This window comes from Fundulus heteroclitus, chromosome 10 (genome assembly GCF_011125445.2).
Source record: "Fundulus heteroclitus isolate FHET01 chromosome 10, MU-UCD_Fhet_4.1, whole genome shotgun sequence".
Lineage (NCBI taxonomy): Eukaryota > Metazoa > Chordata > Actinopteri > Cyprinodontiformes > Fundulidae > Fundulus > Fundulus heteroclitus.
The window spans coordinates 989,211-1,005,703 of record NC_046370.1 but is presented as its reverse complement, the minus strand read 5'-3'; the positions used below and the strand labels follow the sequence as shown (position 1 = coordinate 1,005,703).

General features: G+C 40.5%; 2 protein-coding genes across 3 annotated transcripts in view; both read right to left on the bottom strand.

Annotated features, from left to right (window-relative positions):
• Positions 1–1,159: 1,159 nt before the first annotated feature.
• On the bottom strand, positions 1,160–6,863 carry hrc (histidine rich calcium binding protein). 2 transcript variants are annotated; one of them, XM_021316769.2, is made up of 6 exons: positions 5,850–6,863; positions 3,752–3,864; positions 1,821–1,892; positions 1,668–1,722; positions 1,555–1,591; positions 1,160–1,455 (listed from the first exon to the last, which is right to left on the bottom strand). In XM_021316769.2, exons 1-6 carry the CDS (start codon positions 6,553–6,555, stop codon positions 1,434–1,436), a joined length of 1,005 nt encoding a protein of 334 aa, XP_021172444.2. In that variant the 5' UTR covers positions 6,556–6,863; the 3' UTR covers positions 1,160–1,433. The 2 variants fall into 2 exon arrangements, with proteins under 2 accessions (XP_021172444.2, XP_021172445.2); XM_021316770.2 differs by lacking the exon at positions 1,160–1,455 and having other exon boundaries at positions 1,551–1,591.
• A 4,383-nt stretch (positions 6,864–11,246) lies between these two features.
• Positions 11,247–16,493, bottom strand: part of LOC105926621 (transient receptor potential cation channel subfamily M member 4) — a 28,302-nt gene continuing 23,055 nt past the window's right edge. The window contains exons 21-28 of the mRNA XM_036141735.1: positions 15,964–16,096; positions 15,695–15,869; positions 15,341–15,506; positions 15,083–15,264; positions 14,437–14,569; positions 14,278–14,350; positions 11,659–11,752; positions 11,247–11,494 (exon numbers count right to left, since the gene is read on the bottom strand). Coding sequence (XP_035997628.1) covers positions 11,463–11,494; positions 11,659–11,752; positions 14,278–14,350; positions 14,437–14,569; positions 15,083–15,264; positions 15,341–15,506; positions 15,695–15,869; positions 15,964–16,096 — 988 coding nt within the window. The 3' untranslated portion in view covers positions 11,247–11,462. The remainder of the gene's footprint in view (positions 11,495–11,658; positions 11,753–14,277; positions 14,351–14,436; positions 14,570–15,082; positions 15,265–15,340; positions 15,507–15,694; positions 15,870–15,963; positions 16,097–16,493) is intronic.

Sequence of the window (16,493 nt, the reverse complement as noted above, 5' to 3'; positions counted from 1 at the left end):
ATCACAGGAATCCTCACAGGTTAAAAATAAATAAATAAAAAATAAAAAAAAGCAGCCCCCATTAAGTTAATGTGGGAGAAAAATATTTTTTGCAGCCAAATCTTAAGTCCAGTATGTTGATAAAAAATAGAGATGAGACACAAAGTTTATGAATGGGATCTAATTATCAAAATCACTTTCTCAAATAGGTTCATACACCTTCGAGCAACATAAATAAAGAAAAATAAAACTTTTATTTTCCAATTCTACCTCATCTAAGATGTTGCTTGACCTATTGTACTCGTGTTTGTCAGCATAAGCTACATGAACCAAGGCGATTATTAAAGTTTCTATTCAAATCACACTAAATAAACCGCTTTAATCTTGCATGTTTTAGTTTCATAAGATAGAAACTGGCTTCACACAACATGACAGTAAAGTTTTATTGTATAAATGTCTTTTACACAGGTTTCCAATTATAATACAGAGGTCCATAATATTAGATCTCAGTAGCTCTTGTGCAAAACGGTTTTACTTTTTCTGTTCTGTCTAAATTTACTGCATTTGCAGCATAGTTTTTATCTGAGCTAACAACATGCAGATCTGAAACAGATTTCTTCTGTTTCTGGCTTTATCGTCACAATAAGTGTTTTGTTTATCAGACGAATTTCTATATTTCAGAAAGATTTCAAATCATCTCCTTTGTGTAGGGGAAAAGCCATCCAAGCCAACCTGGCTACCTGTGGAAAAAAATAACTTTCCCCCCAAAGCTAGTACGTTCCAGTATCAGAGGGAAGTTTGGTCTTCACTTTGTTGCAGAATGGTTTTAATATCTTGATAAAGGCTGTAACTCTGCTTCACCAGAGTCACCAGGGCAGAAATGACTTTCCAGACTGACACCTCAGTGACTAAGTTTATCATCTGTTTGGGAATTTCTTCAGGTTTTTGAGATATTTTGGCCTACGTCATGCTGCCAGGAGGTTGCTTTATCTGTAATTTCTTCTTTCAACAGTTCTGATAATAATCAGATCTGGCTGTGATTGGTGAAAAACTGTTGAACAAGAGGGGGGTAGGTTACTTTTTCAGTTGTTACAGATACACAGGTGATACACAGGTGGCTGCCTAACATTTCTACATGTACAGGATAGATATATGAATGACAGTAAACAATTATTCCAAATTTTTTTTTATCATATATAGTTTTATTTATATATTTGCTCCAAAATGAAAATGAGTTATTGCATTTTTTCCAAGTAAAATTCATACAAAAATGTCCTAAACCTCCCAACCTAACCACACAGCTCTAGTCCAGTTTAAAATAACATTAAAGTGTTTCTTAGAACATAAACAAAGACTGAAGACTAGTTCCTGTTGTACTTCAACTCATCGTTCTGCTGCTGAACTAACAGTTGGATCCCAATCATCTTCTTAAAAGAAGTCCTTGTGTGTTTTGCTCAGAGTAGAGAAGAAACAGACCTGTAAAATAAAAATCGAGGCGTCAAAAACAGAAGTGTGAGCTTTTCTGCCGAGCCTTCTGTTGAGCATCTGTGCCATGCAAGCAGGGATTAAACTTACTGAAAGATGGATCCGGTTAGTTCGTCGACAAAACCGCCTGAGCAAAATCAAACAAAGTAAAACGTTTGACCAAATCTGCAGCAGAAGTGGGAGTGCGTGTTGCGATCACTTACCTGGCGTGCAAATTGTCTCACACAGAATGGGGCAAATGTAGCAGGAGGAGCAGTCCTGTGCAGAAAACAAAGGGGTCGCATGAAACTGTGTGCAAAGTCTTTAATAGGATCTGTTATTCTCTGCTGGTCGTTTTTAATAATGAAGCAGCTTACTTCACAGTGTTCGCAGTGATCGGACTCGTCTCCCTCTGCACATGGACACTTGTCACAGTGTTCAGTGCAATGCTGAAACAAACAGAGGGTTGGACATGCAGAGTGAGCAGAGATTCGCCGGTCAGAGGAAGAGCGACAGCAAAAGTCACCAAGTGAGAAGGTTTTAAATCACTGCTAATTTCTTTTTACTTTCTTTCCATTAAACTAAATCCACCACCGTGGTACCAGAACCACTAGGCACTATTGAGTGGTGCTCAGAAGAGGTTTTACTGTTTGTTATTTCCAAGGAAAATAAAAACAAGTGCACAAAGGGACGATCAAAGCAGACTTTAAACAACAGAGCTTTCTCCAAAACAGATGTGCAGTAGAGAACAGTGTTAGCAGTGCCTTGGCTTTATTTAAACAAGTCAATGCAAAACAGTCTAAACCAGGGTCTTGTGCACGCAGCAATATTCAGCATCGGCTCTGGTTCAGTTCTCTAGTTCTGCTCATTTTCTTTGTCGGTCAGCTTGAATCAGCAGATCCTGATGCCCCAGCTTCTTGACTCTGTAAAGTGCCTTGAGATGACATGCGTTCATAAAACTGGACTGAAATTGAACTGACTGCTGGTTGACTTGTCGGATTCAGTTTGGGCATACATGAAGCCATTACTCCTATATTCCTACTGAATATAGGAGTAATGGCAGGTCTGCACCTTTCATGTTGCTTATATTTCAGCAGATGATGTTGGCTTGTGTCGCCCTGCATGTGTCGAGATTTGCCTATGCAAATTTCAAGAATCAAGAAGAATAAAGAATTTCTCTTTGGCCACTTCGTTTCACATTACACATAACGAGGCAAAAACTGACAAACAAACAGGCAATAAACAAGAGATACTTTTTTTCTTTTTGCCGATCAGGAGTGTCACAGATACCAGATAATGAGGTAGTAGGGTGTAACGCATGACGGGTTAGTAACAGTGGGGTGATTTTAAAGCGTTGGACTGCTGTCTCCCATCAGGGGGGCGATTGCCCTCACAGCTCTTGGGAAGAAGCTGTTTCTGAGTTTATTAGTTTTGGCTTTTAGGCTTCAGAAGCGTTTACCTGATGGGAGAGGGGCAAACAGCACATGGGTGGGGGGGATCAGTGGAGATGCGTCTGGACCTTCTTTGGACTCGTTCTGCATAAATTGAGTCTAGATCCTGCAGACGGCATCCCACAATCCCCTGCGCTGTCCTCACCACCCATGCTAGGTCCTTCCTCTCCTGGACTGTGCAGCTCCCATACCACACAGCTATGCTGAGACATAAAACGCTCTCTATCGTAGCTCTGTAGATGTTCTTTAGCAATTTGGGGGCTTCTTAATCATGATCATCAGAGTGTTGGTCCTTAAGACGCTTCGCCGAGTTTTTAGTGCTTCTCGTTTTAGACTCACATCTGAATTTCAGCTATCAAGTCTACCTAAAGCAAATCTGACTGCCATTATTTTCATTTTTAGGCTGGTTTATTTTAATAGCTGCTTCTCCTCCAACATCCTGCAGCCAGAGTCAGGAAAACTGATCATTTCCCAGCTGTTTGCAAAGAAAAGCTTTTAAAACGAGGCGTTTAGTTTCTGAAGCACTGAATGTTTAAGGCCTGAAATGTACATTTCAGAGGTGTTGTCAAGTATGGACTATGGAGCTTTAGTCTTTTAAGTCACCGTTAGATTGAGACAAGGTGTGTTTTTGTAACGTTGTGGTACTTTGCTTGTTTGTGTAGATGCAGAACTGTTTCAGCCAGTGACTTGTTGAAGCCTTACTATAAATGACACATGGGTCAAATTTTTTGTAAAGAAACAGTAAGTGCAATGGAAAAAAAGAGACAACTATGTGAAGGTTAGATGTCTGCTACTTGGGAAGAAAACCACGAAGAAATAACGGACGGATTAAGACGCTTTCTGCATTTATACTGTACCTCACAGATGGAGCAAACACTGCACAGCGAGCCAGATTGGAAGTGCTGTGTGTCAGAAGTTTCCTCTTCTTCGTTTGTTTCACCAATGTCGTCTGTTGTGTGGTCCGCTTCATCTACAACCAACAGGATAGAAAGTATTGAAGGAAACACAAGAAATCGTTGCATTTTTCTCTGGTGATGGGTTAGGGAAGACTTTTGGCACCATAGTGTACAAACCTGCTTCATGTACACTACATTGCCGGTGTTCTCTAATCCAGTGGTCACCAAGCTATTTGAGACTGAGAGCTACTTCATTGCTGCATCTTACGAAGGGCTACCAGTAATAACTTAACTTTATGTGAAATAAACACATTTTTAATGCTTTGTTATAGATTTTGTCATTTTTAAATCTACATAAGTGTAAATGTGAATAAACAGGAAGAGTAACAGAATAAAATAAAGTTTTAGATGCAGCTCACTGCTGGATTGTGCTTTTTCTTTTTCAGAACAGGTTCGTGGGCCCCACATGTGATCCTCGGGGGCTACATGGTACCCGCGGGCCCCGTGTTGGTGACCCCTGCTCTAATCCATCCAAATAATCAAAATCAGGTGTTCCTATCACTTCATGGCCCCAGGTGTATAAAATGAAGCATCCAGGCATGCAGACTGTTTCTACAAACATTTGTGAAAGAACGGGTGGATCTCAGGAGCTCAGAGACCAGTGGAAGGATCTCTGAAAGCTTCTGCATAACAGGAGATTTTGGACAACTCCTTACTCCCAACTTTGTGGGAACTGTTTGGAGACAGCCCCTTCCTCTTCTAACATGACTGAGAACCAGAGCACAAAGCCAGTTCCATAAAGACCTGGAGGAGAGAGTTTGGTGTGGTTGACCTTGACTGGCCTGCAGAGTCCTGACCTAAACCTGACAGAACACCTTTGGGGATGAACTACACTGCAAAAAACGGATCTAAAAATAAGTAAAATGTTCTTAAAATTTGTGTTTTTGTCCTAGATTTGAGCAGGTAAATAAGATTATCTGCCATCTATTTCGGCCCCTAAAATAAGATAATTAGACATCCTGCACCTCAAAATAAGATGATGGAGATGAATTGTTCCTATTTTATATGAAAAAAACTTATTCTATTGGCACATCATCTTATTTACCTGCTCAAATCAAGGAAAAATACACAAATTTTAAGAATATTTTACTTATTTTTAGTCCCGTTTTTGCAGTGTAGAGTGGAAACTGAGAGCCAGGCCTTCTCGTCCCACATCAGTGTCTGACCTCACTAATGCACTTTTGGTAGAATGGTCAAAAACTCCCATAAACACTCCAGAACCCGTTGGACCGCTTTCCTTGAAAGCCACGGATTTAGAACGTGTTTTCTCTGAAGTTCCTGTGAGACTGAAGGCATGAGATGACCGAGTACCTTTGGCAGCAGAGTGTGTGTAGCGGCTTAAAACAACACAATCTTTCTGCCAATGTCTTTCTAACTGGCGACACGTCAGAGCCTGCTTCGGAGCGTCAGACATAAACTGAACAATGACCGCTTTAGTTCAGGGCCGGTTCCAGCTAACACAGATAAGCAGCTCTATTTTTGGATTGAAATGTATGACGGTGGTGGTAAGGTAGCTGTAGTGACTCCAGCAGTGTCACGGGGCAATCTGTCTACTCGTGATTCAAGATAAAAGGTGTCTGACCATCATTTTTTAACATTTACGGTAGAAGTTAGCATCATGCGTATCTCTGGATTCTTCTAGCTGTGTGTCTCTCATAGAGAAATTGCTGATTCAGATTATAAATTCAGTAAACAGTCGGCGCAGTAGTCCAGCCCAGCCTTTTATTCTGAGGCTTATTAGTTAAGTAATGGATTATCCTGCTCGTTAAGGTTATTCATGCTTTTATTACTACCGGAACTTTAAATGATTTTAAGTCTCTCTAAAAAACTCTTTAAATGCCAGAGAGCTCGTTCATTAGGCTAGTCCTTGTTTCTTTGGTGCTTTTCATTGTTGATTTTAGAGTTTATTTTGTCAAACTTTTATTTGACTTTTAGTTTGTAAAATGGTTTATAAAAAAAAAAAAGAACTTTAAAAGTGTGACGCAAAGAGCTGCCATACCTTCTTCATCATCAGCAGGACGATCCTCTGCTTCCTCTTCCTCAGAGTCATTTTCCACATCCGCTGCCTCTTCGTCTGCAGCTTCGCCCTCCTCCTCTTCCTCGTCACTAGCTACTTCCTCTGCAGCCTCATTGTCCTCTTCGTCATCTTCCTCTGCAGCCTCATCGTCCTCTTCATCCTCTTCCTCATCAGTTCCATCATCTTCCTCTGCAGCCTCATCGTCCTCTTCATCAGAGCCATCCTCTTCCTCATCACTTCCATCATCTTCCTCTGCTGCCTCACCTTCCTCCTCTTCAGTAGCCCCCTCATCCTTGCCTTTAACTTCTGCAGCCTCGTCCTCCTCTTCCTCATCTCCATCACTTTCGTCATCTACCTCTGCAGCCTCTTCCTCTGCTTCCTCATTGGCCTCCTCTTCTTCTTCATCATCAGCAGCCACCTCTTCATCTCCTTCCTCATCCCTGTCCTCCTGGTCTTCCTCACCCTTCCCCTCATCAGTATCTTCTCCCTCCTCTTGATCTGACTCTCCTTCCTCCCCGTCGTCATCAGTTTCGTCGTCATCAGCCACAACTTCCTCTGCATGTCTGGTGTGGAGGTCTTCCTCTTCCTCACTCACATCCTGGGCGCTCGCTAAACCAGAGTGTGGGAGCTGCAGAGGGCTCAGGAGCACCAGCAGGAGGGCGACTGCCCAGCTCCTCGTGAAGGCCATGTTGGGAAACAAAGCTCCTGTCTTTGCTCAGCTCGTCCACCTGAAACCGGGTCAAAGCCGCTTTGAGTGGAGATTTAAAACGCGAGACGAGAACCAAGAAAAAGTGGCATCAAGCTTCAGTCTTTTACAGGTCGAGGCTGCAGAGAGCGGAGGGCCGCGGTCAGGAGAGTGTGTGCCAGCCGGGTCCTGGGAACACAGTGGAGCAGCAATGTGGGCTCTGTCGTTGTGCAGCTGAACGCTGGTGAGTGACAGAAGCACATGTCTGGGAAGAATGCTCCTGATGTCCTCAACGGTGTATTAGAGGAACGAGCGTGTGCCGGATCGGGGTCCGGTCTGGATGAGGGTGGAATGAAGGAGGTCACAGAAAAGCACAAGCATAAAGGGGGGGGGGGGTCACATGTATTTGATAATATAAGATAACTTTTCAAAGATAACTCACGTGTTCATTCTGTTTAACAAAAACGGCTTTTGTTTAAAAATGCTAAAAACACCGTGACGGGTGCTTTGTTGCCAAGTCTCATCTGCCGAACACTTCAATAATGTGGCGGAAAATTTCTCTCACACTTCGTGTATTTTCATTACACATCGAGTGATAGATTTAATGGAAAAAGTGGTCATTATGGGATAAAGCTAATGAAAACAAAACAGACAAAAAAAAAACGGTTTCTCAAAAATTCCACTATTACATAAGACCAAAGAAAAAAAGAACAAAAAGGGATGGGCTGTATGAATAACTAAATAATCACAGTGAGGCATTGGGTGACCCGCCTGTGACTCTGGCTGCTGAGCCCAGATTGCTTTAATTGCAGCCAATCCTCTTAAGGTTGCAGTTATTGTAGTTTCTCATGCAATTTCTGTTACCAAACCTTTTCCCTCCACTTAACTTTTCCCTAATGTGCTTCCACACTGCATTCACTGAATAACCAGCTGCTTATGCAATGACCTTTTGTGGCTTACCCTCCTTATGTGGAGAGTGTCAATACCTTTCTGTTGGACAACTGTCACATCAGCAGTCTTACTCATGATCGTAAAGGCCACAATATAACATGTCTGTGTTAAAAAAAATATTTTAAGCCATCACATGGAATAGTTGAAAGCTTAATTTTGTGTTTTTGCAAGCTAATAGGCAATGCTTTCTAAATATCTCTGTGGATGCTTCACTTGAGAATGAAATAAATTACTTTTTTGGTGTAAAAGTCCCAAAAAAGTCCCTTTTACATGCCTTTCAGTGAAATCAAATGGCAGATTTTGCATTAATAATAGAAAGATTGACAGGAATTCAGCTGATAATCGTCTATTATAATATGATTGTAGGAGCCGTGTCCAGCTGTATCTGCAATCAGACTGCAGCTTTCTGCTGTATTTGAATACGCTCCAGTTTGAGGAAATGCGGTTTAATCTGAATTACTACAATGCATAATATCCTGAGCAGACGGCGATACAAAGCAAAGAGGAACGTCTTTAAATGGTGGCTCGTAAAACGATCCGAGGCTCAGTCAGGAGTCCACAACAGGAGGATGGCGTGTCAGCATGAAGTATGGAGGGGATGTAAATAGAAATGAAGATTGTGCTGTGCACATTCCAGACACATTTTTAACTTTCTTTTCACTCTCAGGTTTTGTCTGTGAAAGCACAAAGCAACTCACCGCATTAGTGCATTTAAATTATGTATCGACATCAAATAAATTTGACGAATTTTGGATTCTTAAATGTTCCTTATGATACTTGACTGCAAACCTGCGTAGTCGTGGGGGGGGGGGGCTAAGGCAAAACGTGATGACACCATTTCTCAGTGTGAGCTGCAGCTACATGCGATTGACAGGTGGCCCAGCTAACTATTTAGAGTAAAGGATCCTTCAATAGATTGCTCCACTATGTGACCTTCAGTAGAGCCGTGTCATGTTGAAACTGGGCACCGCACACCTTTTGCACTGTCCCGGACACTCCTGTCCTCATTATAACCTGCTCCCATGAGTTTTAAATGACCTGAATGTAACTGAATGGCAGAAACCCAACCCTCGTTTGAGGTTACACAACCGGCACCAATTTGAAACGTTTTTTTTTTTTTTCCCCTTTCAGAGACTGAAATGTGACAGCGCCCAATTTGAAATGTATCACTCAGCTACACCTCAGCTGAACAACAGTCGTTCGCCTCCAGGTAAAGATGTTTAAAAAGCCTTCAAATCAGTTGCTCTTACATAATGGTAAAACGTCAAACTTAAGAATTTAGATCATTTTCGTCCTTTAATTTGAAGTTATTTTAATATGGGAAAATCCTGCATTGTTAGAGAAGTTGTCTTCTCTAATATTTCGGGGAAACCATCATCCTCACTGTGTGTGAAGGCATGCAGAACTTTGGTACCCATCCAACTTTGTTGTCCTAGTTTAAGCCATTAAATACCTTCTTAATTATCGCTCTGATGGCAGATATGGGCAGGTATGAACACGTTGGCATTCTTGTAGCCATTTATCCTGCACTGCGCAAAGCGGCCAAGGAAGCTGAGCAGCTGGAAGTATTTTTCTTTTTGGTCAGCTGTTATGCCTGAATAATGGCAACAGCAATGTTTTCTTACAAACCGGCTGAGCTGTTTAACAGCTCAAAAGCTCCAACACACCTAAACTGAGACCGCAAAGCACAGATGAGTTAACGAGGAGAGGTCATGGGAGCAGAGCTGGGGACACGCATACGGGCAGACAGCAACTCTGAAGCAATAGCAAAGGGGATGGATTGGGAGATGCATTGTGAAAAGAAAAAAAACGCTCATTGCGTAAACCTACTAATGCTAAATTGAAACAACGTCTCTGGAGTCTAGATTATTGGGCTGCTCGCAGGACATTTTCATCCACATTTTTCCCCATCAAGAGAGGTCACTAGCATTATTGTAGTAGCGGTATACATTCCACCATCAGCTGTTCCCAACACTGCATGTCATGTCCTCTGTACAGTTGTTACTAAGCTAAAGACAAAAAAATATATAGAAATAAAAACTACAATGAATTTGTGGCAATATCTGGTTATTCTTACCATGCCTCATTCACTTAGTACTTTAAAAAAATGTAAGCTATTCTAACACAAATCATCTTTTGAATATCTATTTGACAAATTGGATCATAAATCTTTGTTTGGAGGTAACCTGCAATCAGAAGAACTGTAGTATGATGATCACAGGAAACTCAGCTGGGTTGTTTGGAGGATACAGACTGGGATGGACTCTGTCAGCTACATGGAGAGGACATAATAAGATAAGATAGGCTTTATTGAACCTCACATTGGAGAAATTCACTTGACACATCAGCTCAGTAATGCCATGACTCAAGAGTGTGATCGACAGTAAAGGTCTATATGGAAAATACGATCCCCATCAGAGCATCAAGTTTTTTTGTTTGTTTTTTTCCCCAATAGCAAACCCTCGATCTCTGTGTAACTTAAGCGACTATTCAAAGAGAAAAAAGGAGAATTGAAAGATGGAAGCAAGGAACTATTACGCAAAAGCATCGAGTCAAGAGTAGAAACAACGAGGAGGCCTTAAGGAAGAACATTGAGAGCATACTACAGCAGAAAAAGAGATGTGTAGTCATTAATGATGATTGCAGACTTAAAGCAAAAAGAGACAAACTCCAGAAAGGGCTCGTTAGCACATTCTTTGATACTTTCAGTTCAGGAACAAGCTCATCAGCCTCCTCTCCTGCCACCAGCCAAACAGAGATCTCCTTCTCCATTGACCTGCAGTTCTTCTTCCACGCATCAAATGTTTTATCTTCCATCTCGGCCACAGATACTGCTGCTGCTGCTTCATGTTCAACCATACGATGCTGGTGCTCCATTTGTAAGATATTTTCATAATAAGAGAACATGCAGAGGTGGGGGAGAAGCATAGAAATGTAGGAAAACAGAGGGACATGGAGTCTGTTGTGCAGAGCAAAATCTCTTCTGCCATCATCTATTGGGGTAGTAGCCTGCAAGCTAGTGGCATAAACAGCTCAACAAGCTGCTAAAGAAAGCCTATTCTGTTCTGAAACTCTCTGGGAAGGATCGCAGGAAGGATGCGTCTCAAAATGAACCCATCCTCTTCATGAGACTGTAATACCATAACAGATAGTCCTCAGTCAGAAGCTTCTTTTCTTGTCTTTATTTGTAAAACGTCAGAAGAAGAAACAATGTGAGAACTACACAGGAGTGAAATCTTTAATTTGTCTAAAACTGAAAGTAGAACACAAACAAGATGCCTGACACTTTCCAAAAATAGTAAACTCTGCATAAAAGCACTGAGGACTGTCATTAATTACCCTTTACATTTCAAAACAATAACAGAGTAAACTGGCTTCTAGCTGCTGAAAAAAAAAATCTAATAAATATGAACAGTACAAAAAGTATCCAGAGTCTATGTGAACAAGTGTGATAAACAAAAGTTATAACTCTCCTAGAACAAGTGTTAACTCAACCCCATTTAATAACTTTTATTAGACAGTACAAATAAAATCATCAGGGCATATAATACAGACAATAGTAACTGTAACTAACTTTAAAAAACCACCGAGTGTAAATTAACACAATATAATGCAATACTTTAGGTGTACCCAAGTAAAAATATATTACATTTTATCTCACCCCTTAAAACTATTGCACAGAATACAATAAACTGGCTAAAAATGTACGTTTAAGAAAAAAAAAAGATATACATTTAAAAAAATAAAAATCGGAATTATTATCAGCATCAGTTTATGAATACTGTTCCAAGTTTAGGTGCGTCCCAACGTTTTTTTAGTACCCTGTTCAGAATCGTTGATTTTAAGTCCAGTGATAATGGCGGGTGGGAACCAGTGATGACATGTAAGGACCTTAACAAGCTGCCAGTGCGTCAATTTTCTTTTTTTTTAACTGATTCACACATGTCGTTAAGGCGGATCTATGATGAACTGGAAGAACTGGGAACGCCATCTGTGTGGGAGACCAGAGAAAAGAGGCTGTAGAATCCTCAACATAATTACATTATAGTTTTGAGTTACTAGTTAAACACATGAGTCATGAAGGTGTCACATCTAATTGCTCAAATATTTCAACAGACACCAATGTGGCTTTTCCTCTTCGTTTGGGGGAATTACCTCTGAATGTAGGAGGCGGTCGGGGTGGTTTAAATGCGCCACCTTGTGCTAAAGTATCCACAATCCATCTCAGAGCATTTGAGCAGTTCTCCATCTGAGTAAAAGAAGGAAAAAAATATAAAATAAAGTTAATCGGGGTTTTTTTCTCCTTGAAAGAAAATGTTTTCTTAAACAAAAAAAACAAAAAAAACTTCCTGTACTTTTAGGTTTGATATTTTTAACGTTTTTAAACAGCAATCATCAAAGTCTTAACCCAGTTAACGCTAAACTGACAGCCGTGTTAAAGAGATACGAGCCTGCAGGTTTAAAGGCATACTATGCAACATTTTTTAGTTAATTAATGTGTTCCATACCGTTTTGGATGATTAAATGAGTCATTTCAGGTCGAACAAAGGTTTTCTCGGCCGCCCTGGTGGTCTGTGGGGGAAATACCGTACTTGCAATTGCAGGAGCCCTCGGCCCGCACTCACAGAAGTCTCGCTTTACGGCGAGAACTCCATGTGTTTTTGCCCTGCCATTCTAGCACGCGCGAAAGCTACAACAAAGAACCGCGTGTTAACGTCAGATAAACATGCAAGCATATCGAGTTTTATTATTATTATTATTATTATTTTTATTTTTTTATTTATTTTTTTTTATGTTGGCGAGACGGTACCGCGGCGGCCGCGGCGAGGCGGCGGCCGTGGCTTGGCGAGGTGGTGGCGGTAGCGTCTCGCCAACATAAAAAATAAAAATAAAAATAATAATAATAACAATAAAACTGGCGAGGCGGCCGCCTTGCCAAGATAGCGCTGCGGGAAGCCTGATGTTCATACCTTCACTGTGTTAGTCATTGTTTGTACTGCCGTTTTTTCCACTTTTCGTTGCGTTCGCCTGTCTGCTAAGCTCTAAACAACCGCGCCTGGCTTGACGGAGAAACCAGAACAGCTGAGCATCTTTATGACAGTGCACTTTTACTTTCGCCCTCTGGGGGGAGCCTCGCTGGAAAATCAACCCCGGTTGCATAGTATACCTTTAACTCCTGTTACTGATAACCGTGTCGTTCAAAGCATGGAGCTTAGTTTAAGAAGCAGGAGAAAAACTCTCTCTGCTATTTTAGCAACATGCAATTAAACAGACCAGAAATATAAATACGCTACAAGCTAAATAATCAACAGATCCAGATTAAAGCAGAAGAAGCCAGCAGATATTAGTGTCTCAACAACAGGGATGGTTGTTTACTGAAGGTTTTTTCTAGCCCTGCGTCGAGTCAAAAAGCTCTTTAGAAATAAATGATAAAGTTTAGATTCTTTATTAATCCGAGATGGCAATTCAAGTGAAGGTGGACTCTTTTGTTAAATAGATTAAAAATGCACTCGGAGGGAAATCCAACAACAACGTGCAACCTGAGCGAAGCAGGTGGCGGATCCGTTTGATCCATTGTCAAGCTTAGGTAACGAAAAACACTAAACAGCAAATGCACGACATTTTATGCACATTAAGGAGAAGTGCTGTTGGAAAATTAAAGCAGCTTTCTCAAACTCTTTTTTTTCAGCCATGATGAAGCACCAAAGGCTCCCCAGAAACTATGAGGGGTTTAAAGATTAGTGGATGCAAACAGAGAAAGCATTTACTTTGTAGAACATTTTCTACTGTTGAAATGAAAATATTTTCAGTATGAAAGGGTACATTTTAGTTCGTATTTGAAGAGTTTATCTAGCAAAATGTATTTTTTCTTTACTCATAGGGAAAAAAAGGGCAATCTTGTCTTATTTAAAAAAAATATATATACTTGGCGATACATTGGTTAGATTTCTACTTAGTGTTGTGATAAATATGTCATAGAAATGTTACTATATGTTTAGAAACATTTTTTGGTTAAAGGTATATTCACTTTCGTCCTCAATTTTGATCAATAAAAACTAGTCGAGCGTGGGAAAATAAAATTAGAAATAAAATAAAAACAGTGTGTTTAGGCTGGAGGCAGAATGGCAAAGTTTTAGGTTGCAATGCAGGTGTAACAGGTTAGGTTGCCTTTTAGTAATAGTTATAATTGAAGTTCAGGTCTGACTGTAGATAACCTGAAAACCAACCATCTGTTCAGAAAGCGCAAATTCAAGTTCAGGCCTCTCCTCTTTACTTTTTCTTTTTAATGAAATTGTTTGTGCAACCTCTCCTATTTCACAATATTCTCCTGTGGGAGACGGCTTGGATTTGGCAGAACATAATGCATTCTTCTTTTCAATTCAAAACTATTGTTACAGAACAAACGGTCAAATACTCTCCAAAAGGCGACAAAATGTCATGGGGAAAAAAAACAATGCAGAGAAGCTCTGGTGTATACCTTATACAACCATATCTGATTTTTGTCAGTTTTATTCTAGTTGTTTTGGAAAGTTCTTTAGGGCCACAGGCATTTAGCCATAATGTCTGCAGTAAGATTGAAATCATGTCTCTGTTAGCCGACAGAATTTCTTAAATGACAGGTTTGTTGATTTTGGCCATTATGATGCAGTGATGCATTCTCATCATGTTAGATTGTTTTGTTTTTCTGTCTCCCGTTTTATTTTTAATTTTTATCTCAAGACGACCAAGAGTAGTTAAGGTCCAGGCTTTATTAGGTCCATGGTTTATTTTCACCTCATTCTCAAGAGCCTGAAGTCTCTGCTCAACGTCTCTGTTTTCAGTCAAATGTTTAACAACACCATCCATCCTGGGGGAAAATTCAGATAATACATATAAGAACACAGCATCTGGAACATAGTCACCAGTTTAATTGTAAAGATGATGAGGACTCACTTGACAGACATCCGTTTCAGTCTCTCCGAGTCGGTGCTTTTCTGGATTTTGTTTTGGGCAGACAGAAAGTCTTCCTTCTGGATAGTTTCCCACGTCATTAATCTGTTGGTTTCCTTCCTACTCAACTCCAAAACTAAAGAAATGCATAAAAGGGCAGACGATAATGTAAACGCAAAGGTGAACCTTTCTGAAAGGTGGCTGGAACAGAAGCAAGCAAAAAGCCAACTTTTTAAATCAAATCAGTAAGAACTGCATTAAAGCATCACTACACAGTCTGGTGCCAGAGCTACTGAGATGCTTGATTTTACACGCTACACTTCAATGACATTCTAGCTCAGAAAAGAGTAGGGAAGGGTACTGAACTCTGTACTTTTATAGGCACTGACAGAATCCCGTCAGTACGACCAGGTACCGAGTCACGTAAAATCAAAAAGGTACCATGCTTCGGTACCTAAACACATCACTGTAACACTGAGGGAGTGGAAAAGTGGCCGATTTTCCATGCCGAACATGAACACAGCACTGCACGCACAACAACGTGATGACGTCAGTAGCCACTGGTCCAGTAAAGAAAGCTAGCACGTTGAATATTTAGCATTGAAGACTGGACTTTTTCCACATATGGAATCTTATCCAAAATACTGACCAAAGTGCTGAACCTTGATTGAAGCAACTTTGCGGATCTTCCTCTTGATGAAGAGATTGATGTGGGAGAGGATGATAAACGGCGGCGCCAGTGACGGCTTGGAGTGATACTGGACAATCAGGCTGTAGCGCTGAAACTTCCAGTAGGACTCGCTGTTAGCTTGCACCTCATTGAACGTGTTGCTGTGTGGACATAAGATTAGCATAAACACAGAATACAAAATGGCAGAATCTGGTTTTCTGTTACCGACCTACCAACCTAAACATGGCGATGAGAAGGTTGATGAGCAGGATGTTGGTAACCAGGAGATAAATGATCAGCAGAGTGACCACTAGCCAGTTGCTGAATGAAGATCGGCACGGCTCCGCACCTTCTTCAATCAAGGTCCGGTTGTTGGTGCATTGAACATCCCAGTTCTTCTTAACTGAAACAGGAAAACACCATCAGGGGATTAAAGACACTTATTTTTCATTCAAGTCAAGAACTTACTGCAGTTATTTAGGTAAAGACTGACTAAATAATAATAGACGGATGGAAAATTGATCTATTGTGACTTGGAAGATCTCTAAGTCAAACTTCAAAACATAAAAACCAGAGAAGAAACGATCTTACCATCAACCTCCTCCACAGGAATCTGTCCATAGATGTGCAGGTAAGGCCTGTAGAAAACTCTGCGAAAGACACGATCTAAAGCTGGATCATAGGAGTAAAGCAACGCCTGATTTGCTACTCCATACGCCATGATCCACACTCCCAGGAAGAACAGGAAAAAGAAGACATCCTTCACCTGAAAATAAAATAAAAGGTATTTTGTAGTTGTTGCACTAAGTTAAAAAAAATTTGTACAGAGCCAATATGTTGCATTTGGAAACGTTTCTCACCATTTTGCCAACAATGATAATTTTTGGACCCAGCTCTTTGTGGATAGCAAAAATGTGGATGAGACGAAGCGTGAAGACCATGAAGCTCACACACAGGATGTCCCTTCCAAGCTCGTGTGTCCACGAAAACAGCCTAATGCAATAAGATGTTAATGCAAAAATCCCTGCAGTAATAGCACCACCTAGTGGTCAACCTCCAAAATAACACTTACATTTTATGTGACTGCATTGCTGCCACACTGAACTCAAACTCAAAAAAAAAAAAAAACTCAAACTGAACATTAAAAATCAGTGGGACAACTTCAGTTAATGCATTAAAATAAAATATTATGGAAAGTATTGCACTTTCAGCTGTAGTTGGAGAAGTTTACTGAAATTAAAAATAAAAGATGATTAACACTGCTCGTGATTAAAAAAGACCATTCACAAAAAGTCAGTTTTTCCACTCCTTAACCATAATTCACCTTCAATTTTGTGGTTTTCAAAAAACAAAAACCTCAAAACAACTATCCCACAAGCAGAATGAACTA